This window comes from Brachyistius frenatus, unplaced genomic scaffold (genome assembly GCF_029030835.1).
Source record: "Brachyistius frenatus isolate BFR_SWC_R1_liver_20210118 unplaced genomic scaffold, ASM2903083v1 Contig_5, whole genome shotgun sequence".
Classification (NCBI taxonomy): Eukaryota; Metazoa; Chordata; class Actinopteri; family Embiotocidae; genus Brachyistius; species Brachyistius frenatus.
The window spans coordinates 6,425,001-6,435,000 of NW_027210604.1; the positions used below are offsets into that span (position 1 = coordinate 6,425,001).

Sequence of the window (10,000 nt, forward strand, 5' to 3'; positions counted from 1 at the left end):
AAATACAGCCCAACGCACGTTTGAATTTATGGTAAACTAAAAAATAAAAAAAATAATAATAATATACCATCCACTCTTTAACAAACACAATTTCCCATAAGCCCATCACACGTGAAACATCACCATCTTCAGTCGTCGTCTGCAGCTTTGAGCATGAATTTGTTAATCTCCCTCGTCTAGACATGGCTTCAGCAGTACAATACCTCTTACATATTTTACACGCTGTTTAAAAGGCCTTGAAAGAGAGGAAGATAAGAACAAGATAGGATAAGGGTGAAACAGATGCAATGATGTGTAATATGCTCGCCGGCACTCTGGATAAACTACATGGATCACAAGGGACTCTAATAGTAATAGCAAGTAGTGAAAATACTTCTTTCAGAATATGGAGAGAAACCCTGAGAGCAGAGCAATGACAGAAACCCTCAATGAAAGATGACACTGAGTCACAGAAGCAAGTGGAACAGCAGGTAGTCTAGCAGTGACGTCAGGATTTGTCTCTATTTATTTTTGAAACTGATTAACTCAGTAAAATTCTCGCGACTTTATACATGTGGATGTATTTTCATGGTGCAAAATTATAGATGGCACTTTAAAGTGCAGACTTTCAGCAGTAATAAAATCAGTAAAAGTCAGGTTGTTTTGTTCTATAAGGTGAATGTGCTGCATGGTGCTATTAGGCTCACATCTTTGATTCTATTTATTTCACTGCCAGGAAAGTAAAACCGACTCTATCGTTTAGCACTTAAGGCCGCAGCCTATTTCTGTTATTCTTCTATTTTTATACGTCTACCTGTGTGTGTGTGTGTGTGTGTGTGTGTGTGTGTGTGTGTGTGTGTGTGTGTGTGTGTGTGTGTGTGTGTGTGTGTGTGTGTGCGTGCGTGCAGGGCCAGCACTGATTGTGTTAAATGCGGGAGGAGAGCACCTCCTCGTCTTCAGTAGCAGAGCTCTGTGCTCGTTGATCACGACTCTGTCCCGGAGAATAAAGCGTCTGTCACTGCGGCCCCCGTCGGATCACTAGCTCGCTAGTCGACCTGACACTAACGCAGGGGGAAGTGTGTTCCCCTGCTTAACGGATGCTTGTTTACATGCGGCGCATGTCACGCCACTTCAAAGGTGGAGGAGAGAGAGCAGCAAAGATGCTGCTTGAAAGGCCTGGTGAGGCGGAGAGAGGGAGGAGACAGAGGAGGAAAAAGCCGATGAAAGAGAGGAACAGAGCAGGCGAAGTGACAGTGAAGAAGAAACTGAGAGGAACGCGGGTCAGGACGGGAGAGGAAGTTACACACTTACACAAGAGTGTCACAGAGGGAGGGAGAAATATTATTTGCAAATGAGTCTTTGTGTTGTCAGTTTTTCCTCTGTGGAGCTCCAGGAGTCTCAGGTTGCCATGCAGGACAAACCAAGAGTGATCGTAAGCCTTGGACCTCAGCTTGGTAGAGTTTTCTTTGATTGGCAATTTTTCAAATCGGAGCCTTCGAGTGCATCTCTCCTGAAGTCCAAACAGGGTGAAAACAAAGCAACGATTTTTAGCACAGGGAGATGAGTCAACATTAGACAAAGTAAGGAGTCAGCTGAGAACTGGGTGTCATTTATCTGCAAAGGGGAAAAACTGACCTGCTTACTTGTCAGTATAAAAACATTTTTTTACTCTTACAGTTTTGTACAGTATGTAGAAACCATTATCATACATTTAGCCTGCAGGATTTTGTACAAAGTAGGGATGTTTCCAGCAATACTTAAAATGTTTTTTTTTTTTTTTTTTTTTTGCTGCATCAGTTTTACCAGTGCATCCCAGTTTTTACTGTCCTGGCTGAACAGGACTGTGGTCTGAAGTGGCCAATGGGAATAAAGGAGGTACAAGTGATTTAAAGATTGAGTGGTAGTTTTGAGTAATCATACAAAACTAACATAAGGATTTACTTATCTGGGAATTCAGAGGAAAGCACAGCTACATCAGGCCTAATTCTGTTTCTAAAGATAAATGTGTTCACCTGGTCCAAGGTTTGAAGGTTTTTCTTGTGTGTTGGTGTAAGAGAGAGAACAAAAGAGCAAAAGTGCAAAAAAGTGAGAAGACCAGAGAGGTTGAGATGACATTGATGCATGTTTGTCCAGGGTACGAAGCAAGTTCACTGCAAGTTTCCTGGCCCACTCTTTTCCCATGGCACAATGAGCATGACTAATCATAGACAGAACTGTGGCTTATAAAGTACATTTCCTCCTCAAATTCAGCCTGTCAAATTCTGTCTTTTTCCTCCATTTCCCACACTCAGATTTGCTTTCATTATATTGTAATCAGGGGGATTTTACAGTTCAAATGTTGATGGAGACGGATTACAGAAATAGTTTCAGATGTCTTGAAAGTTGGATAAATCCTATTAGTGTGTTAACAGGAGCTTCTTTGCTTTGTCCGAAGTCATTCAAACTGTTTTCAGTTTCGATAACTGCTTATTTTGTTTTCTGAATGGACAAATTTGCTGCACAAACAGCTTAGGTGCAGCTTATGTGGTAAGAGTGGCTCTTTCGCAAATGTTAGCCTTAGCATTAGCTCAGCCTGCCTGTTGTTGCAGTATTATTTTTGTTTCATATTACACATCGTGCATGCATCGACCGGCCGTGCACATCCCCAGAGTCCTGGACCACCAAGAGCCTCTCAGGCTCCAGGTTCATGTGTCAATACATTTTCAGCAGGGGGTTTTCAAATGGAATATCATGCATGGAAAATTGTAACTGACAAGGGCCCCGGGCCCTGAAACACATGGGGGCTCCAATTCCAGAAAACACAGAGGGTCCTGGAGACAACGAGCTATTAGTATGAAATGCTGAAGGCAACAATAATGGGGCCCTCAGCCTGTACAACCACAGTCGCTACTTTCCATTAATGCTGCACAGCTCCAAGCTAGTTTCTGAGGGCCATGCAGGGCTACGATTTCTACAAATGAGGGGTTGAGACTAAAGTCTTCGCTCGTGTTGGGGCCCCACAACGGACATGCTACCCCAGGGGGCCCGATAGGACTGACTCTATAGGCAAGATTTCTGCAATATCATTTCTTTAAAGGCCTCCCCTTTGTGTTCCCATCTGCTGCATCACACAGCCTCATCATCTGTCACATCTGGAGCTTTTCAAAATAGCATCATATTCACTGATTTCTCTGCACAGAATTGTGTCACTGGTGGTGTCGGTGTTGAGCCTGAATAAACGGCATCAGAAATCAAAACACAGTTAATTTGCCTACAGTAAATACAAAACGGAAAGGAATCGTTGCTCAAACGAAAAAAGTGATTTATATTTTGCAAAGACTTTAGAGTTGAGTCTTGGGACGTACACAGTTTGTTTGATGCTCGATAATTGGACAGTGAGAATGCATAATATGTCTATTATTAATGTTACATTTGAATGAGTCACATTTGAGTTTTCCACCAATGGTATCAGTATACGTGCTGCATTGTTTTGAGTTGTTAAGCTGTCACTAAACAAAGTTAAATCGCTGATGTTCACGTGATGGCAGCAGGTAGTCTGAACCTGAGCTGAAGATTATTATGAAGGACGGAGAAACTTCCTCGCTGCTCCCTGAGAAAAGTGAGCTTGTCACTCTGTGAGACTCGCTGCAGTTTGGAAAGACAGATCAAACAGACTGGAATAGACCAAAGACAGACAGGGCGTGTGTTTTGATTGATAGATAGCTTAGTGGTGTGTGACTTCTGCCTTCACTTTATTCTGAGCTTCCTCACCAAAACTTGGGATAGTGTAGAGTGAAAAGCAGGTGAAGCCTCGACCTTTTCAGAGGCAGAAACTGCAGCCACTACAGATGTACAACTCTCTTCTTTATAACATTCAACTTCAGAGATTCACCTGCTCAGATGAGATGTGTTTTTGGTTTTTTTGTGGGTTCTCTAAAACAACGTCCGAACAATGTGTGTGTGTGTGTGTGTGTGTGTGTGTGTGTGTGTGTGTGTGTGTGTGTGTGTGTGTGTGTGTGTGTGTGTGTGTGTGTGTGTGTGTGTGTGTGTGTGTGTGTGTGTGTGTGTGTGTGTGTGGGTTTGGGAGGGGAAGGGGGGGGCAGACAGCTCGTGCAGGGACAAAGGGTGTGAGTGTGTGTATGTGGGGTGTGAAGTGTTACTGCTGAACTGCAGGTTCTTTGAGGTGAAGTGGGAACTCACCTGTTACCTCAGCAACATGTTGTCTCTGTTACCGTTATCAACTGAAGGAGGAAAGTAAATGTACAACACAGCGACAGTATAAAAAAAAAACAAAAAAACATTTTAGTTAATCCCAGTGCGACATCATTACGTTTTAGCATCTCCTCTCACCAGTTTGGTACAGTGCAGTGTATTGAAGACATGCCAATACGATTTATGCATCCACGCACTGATGCAGGCAGTGACTGGCACCTATCAGGGCGCCTTTACGTTAAGATATTAGGTCACTAATTTCCTCAAAGGATGAGTTTGTTGACATTTTTCTCAGCAAATCCTATGCAAATCCTATGCAAAGACCAACAATGAATTGATCCTACTAGAGACAAGCTTTGGGTGTGTATCCAAAATCTAATGATTGCTCTATTTTTGCATCACATATTAAAATGAACAGTTGCTCAAATCAAATAAATAATATGTTTATTTGTCTGAATCCTTAACCTGCTCCGGAGAAGCACTGAAACCTGTGAGCTAACAATCTTCTTCTCTCTTTTCAGGCGATTATTTATGAAGGCCAAGACAAGAACCCAGAGATGTGCAGAGTGCTGCTGACACATGAGATCATGTGCAGGTGAGAACAGATGCATCACATCTCATCATCCCATCATCTCATCATCCCATCATCCCATCATCTCATCATCTCATCCTCCTCTCCTCTCCTCTCCTCTCCTCTCCTCTCCTCTCCTCTCCTCTCCTCTCCTCTCCTCTCCTCTCCTCTCCTCTCCTCTCCTCTCCTCTCCTCTCCTCTCCTCTCCTCTCCTCTCCTCTCCTCTCCGACAACATACTTAGTTCATCTGCATAAAGTTCTCACCAATCACCTCTTTGTACATTTCTTATTTTGTCACCCTCATTAACCCCCCCCCCCCCCACACACACATCCACACCTACCAGCACACACACACACACACACACACACACACACACACACACACACACACACACACACACACACACACACACACACACACACACACACACACACACACACACACACACACACACACACACACACACACACACATAAACATGAAGCCGTTTCTATTGAGGAAGATGAGTTTTGGCTATCAGAGTTGTTGCTTTAATTATAATCTAAAGATGAATTTCTTCGGAAGTAGGTTGGGAGGAAAGAGTTCTATTTATAGAGGCATTTTACCAACCTATCCTATACAATAGAGAATGTGTGTGCGGAAACATGTGTGTGTGTGTGTGTGTGTGTGTGTGTCTTGTGACGCCTGGTTAATTAGGACACAGAGAAACTCATTAGTCAATCCGAACCCTTCTGTTCTTTCATGGCTAACAAATGGGCCTTCTTCCACAATCTGACTATAAAATATAGGCAGCGGCTCACACACACACACACACACACACACACACACACACACACACACACACACACACACACACACACACACACACACACACACACACACACACACACACACACACACACACACACACACACACACATATATATAGACACAAAGAGGTATGCATGCACGCACACCACAGTTATAAAAATTCAAATTTAGCACATGAATTAAGTTGTTCTTATTCCCTGACCTTGTCACTGAACAACTTTAACTGTAACAATATAAATTGGGGTTCATCTATATGCACAAGCAGGGAATTTACCTGTAAAATCAGCCACACTGATATTGTATTCTATAGCTCACTGAATATTCCTCAGGCAGTTCAGCTGCAGAGGGTGATGAAAACACCATTGAAATTCTGACGTGATTTACAAGGAATTTATAAATAAATTGTATTTGGCAACAGATTTTTACTGGAAATTATTGTTGTTCATCTTGTGGGAATGAATTGTGGACATGAATAAACAGTTTTACACAACATGTACAGCACACGTGCATCTTGTAGAGAAAGGCCTCCGCTCTGCGCTGTGTCTGTCCCGCAGGATTTTTTTTTAAAAAAAAACATTTCCTCTCGGGGAGCAGCAGCGCAGGAAGTGTGGCTCCTGCAACGAGCGCAAACACTCGCTTGTCTTCAACAGCCGCTGAGGTCAAAGTTACGGCTGTTGCCTCATGTTCTCACATGCTGATTCTGCAGCGGGGGCTTCGCACAGCACACACAACACAGAACACGCACACACACACACACACACACACACACACACACACACACACACACACACACACACACACACACACACACACACACACACACACACACACACACACACACACACACACACACACACACACACACACACACACACACACACACACAAAGAGCTCAGGGCGTCCATTAATCAGTGTGGCTTATTGTCATGGTGGTGCTATTAGCCATATGCTCCCGGCCGATCTGGTTGGAACTCTGGCACAAACATGTGAAAGGTTTCACTCCGCAATGGATGATAGAGGCTGTGCTGACTGATGAAAAATTGGGGTTTCTCACTCCGATTTCAACGAACATACACTGTCTGACAGTAGTTTCTGTACCCGGTTGTTCCCGCTCTTGACTGAAGCGACGAGATGCTTGCAGTGAGTTTCATTCCACTGTCGACAATTTAACCTGGCGTATTTGGTTTCTTTGGAAACTTTTGGCTCTGCAGTAGAGAGTCCTGTGAGTTTGAACAATGTTCAACAAGGCTAGGACTAAGATACATCTTTACAAATGTTTTAGAAAGTTCTCTAACTTTTTTCATATTTAAATGCTGGATAGCTCATTATCAAAAGATAATTCAATGTAGACCCATTTACTATATTATTGTCTGTATACATAAATTATTCTTAGTTTTTTAGTGATAGATATTATATATAATATATATCAAATATAATATATATATTTATTATTATTATTATTATACAGAGAAGAGATGTCTAAGTTGCATCCCCATGTTAGAAATCCAGTATATAATGATGCTGGGATAAATTGCCTTCTGTATAGGATAAAAAAGTGTGATAATGTTGGTTTGTTACATTATTTTATTGCTTTTGAAAACCAAATCTAATCCATGCATACATTTTTAGTTAATCTCTTCATCATTTAGTCTGTAAAAATGTCTGCTTCTTTTGTAAACATCCAAAAGTTTTCCCAGAAAAGCAGCAAATCCTCACATTTAAAAATCTGGAGCTTCGTTTTCTTTGATAAATGGCAGAGAAAATTATTATCAAAATTGGTCACAGGTATTTCTGTTGAACAACTCATCAATTTGACTAAATGTTTCATTAACCAAAGCCATTTGCTCACATTTTCCCTGAAAGATCAGGTCAAAATGGTCCCTCCAATTCATGCTATTGAGACTCTATAGTTTAAAAGTGTGTGTGTGGGGGGAGGGGGGGGGAGAGCAGGAGGAGGCAGTTGATTAGATCACCAGGATCCAGAGCAATAAGTGCTCCATTACCCCCATCCCACCCCTCGTTTTCCTTCCCACTACCCCTCAATTTATAACATCTTCCACTCTGATCCCCTCTCCTCTTCCTCTTCTGTCCCCCCCTTAATCTCACCTCTGAATCTCCCCCGTCCCACCCCCTCCGCCCCCACCCCCTCACCCATAATTCCCTTCCTCCCGTCTCTCACTCCCTCCTCTGGCTTAGCTTTCCTCTTTCCCCCTGTTCCCTATTTTTCCATTCGCTTATCTCCCGTTTTCTTCCTCTGGAACCTCTCTCTGGTGCTGCGCTGTTCTCCGAAGTTACCGTGTAGTGACCCAGTTCATAGAGCAGCAGAGAGTAAATGGCAGGGGAGAGCAAAAAGAGCGGCAGAGCAGCAGATATTGGAGACAATGAGTAAGGTGTAACGTATCAGTCCCTTTCTTTCCACCTCTGCCATCTGTGACAGTGGGAAACCCGAGATGTCACCCCTTCCTCTTCTTCCCACACAAACCCATCCCCCCCTCTTGCTCCCCCCTTTCACCCTCTTGTTTTAGTTTTCCCTCTCACACTCACCCCCCCCACCCACCCCTCCACCCCCGGGCTTTATCCCCCTCCCGCCTGCTTACACCTTTATTCATAATTGATGCATGCAAGAAAGCCTCTTTGACACACTTGTAGTACTTATGTGTGAATTTTGGTAATCATGCCAGGTTTTATTCTCACGTCTGTGTGTGTGTGTGTGTGTGTGTGTGTGTGTGTGTGTGTGTGTGTGTGTGTGTGTGTGTGTGTGTGTGTGTGTGTGTGTGTGTGTGTGTGTGTGTGTGTGTGTCCCACCCACTCCTCATTTGAGCCTCAGGCTTCTCTTGTGCTTTCCACCCTCCATCTCACCTGTTACAATTAGGAGTTGAGGTTTTTGTGCACTGTTTAAAAAAAAAAACATGAGCTGCAACTCTTCTCTCAAAATTAAATTTGATTTCACTCAATCGATCCAATGTCTCAAAAAGTGCCTGAAATTTCCAAATATTTCAGATTCCATACATCTGATTTGAAAAAAAAAAAAGTGATTGTACTCCACTTTAAAAAAAAATTTTTTTTTATGTATTTATATATATATTGGCTTCTACCAGCAAATCATATTGTTGATGTTCATAAAACACATTTATTTAGAAAAGGGTACAACCATTTCAATCAGTAGAGTAACAAGACTTGGGTAAAAAAAACAACCTTGTTGGCTATAAGACTGGACCATGTATGAAACACAAGAGGACTTTTAGATTGAAACAGGGGCTTTTAATTTAAAACAGACACAGGAAATTGCAGCATGACAAATGGTGACTGGGGCTATTTTCTCATATGAACTCCAGAAGGACAACAGTAAACTGAGTCGTGTTATCTGATTGAGTATTTGATGGTAGCATTGGAAGATAAATATTAATAATGACGCAGATGTTCACATATTTACAGAAATATTCGTGGGTTACAATAAATCGTAGCCGCAGGTGTTTTTTTGCTGATGCTAACATTAGTTACATAAACAGGCTCTTCACTGCAGGCAGTGGCGCTAATGTAGCTTTCTGCTGCTGGCCTGCATTCAGTAGTTTGGATGGATTTGACTTTTGAAGCGCTGCTGTGTCATCTTCTCACTGTTCATAATCTCTTTGTGCTGTTTTGGAGACAGGCTGACATTATTGTAAGGTTAATATGATGTTGCTTAGACTAGCTGCAGGCAGAGGGAGGCCACGACAGGAGTAGGTGAGCGTCATGTAGTGCCTTCTGGGTAATGCAGTTTATCTAGGGCCATTGTGAATCACTCAAAGAACCTGATATGGAGACAGTAGAAAAGAGTATCGGCAGCATGTGAGAAGTGCTGGGGTGCTGGTTACCGGTGAGTACCAGCCCCCTTCGAGCACTACACATATATATAAATATATAGACTGAATCTTTGAGACTATGCAGAAATAACCCTGATGATATCACAGTGACATGAGGGGGTATTTTCTTAACCCTGACAAAGACTCAAGTCTAGAAATATGTTAAACCTGTTATGTTATTTTAAAAGGTTTTAGCCCGCATTCTCTAAAATGAATGTTATTTAGTTAAATGACTACCTGTCTGGTTTGTGCACTGTACCCAGACCATCAACTAAAAAACGCGAGACTTGAAGCTTCATGAAACATGATGTCAATTAAACACGCCCTTTGAAACCAACCCTAAACACATGGACATGTGTGCGGTTGTTTAGAGACAAATAATTTTAATGATGACATTCAGGAGACTGTGATAGACCGGCGACCTGTCCAGGGTGTACCCTGTCTTTAAGCCAAAAAGTGAGCTGGGATAGGCTCCCCCCCCCCCCCATCCGTGACCCTGTTCAGGATAAAGCAGGTATAGATGATGGATGGATGGACATTCAGGAGACACACTTATCCACCGTCGTTTAGCCCGCGCCTCCTTTCAACTCTCACAGGTGGAAACTA

At 42.6% G+C, this 10,000-nt stretch overlaps 1 protein-coding gene across 1 annotated transcript in view; it reads left to right on the forward strand.

Moving 5' to 3' along the window:
• The window catches only part of LOC138633165 (transcription factor COE1-like), a 147,608-nt gene that overhangs the window by 61,915 nt on the left and 75,693 nt on the right, over positions 1–10,000 (forward strand). The window contains exon 6 of the mRNA XM_069719247.1: positions 4,692–4,765. Coding sequence (XP_069575348.1) covers positions 4,692–4,765 — 74 coding nt within the window. The remainder of the gene's footprint in view (positions 1–4,691; positions 4,766–10,000) is intronic.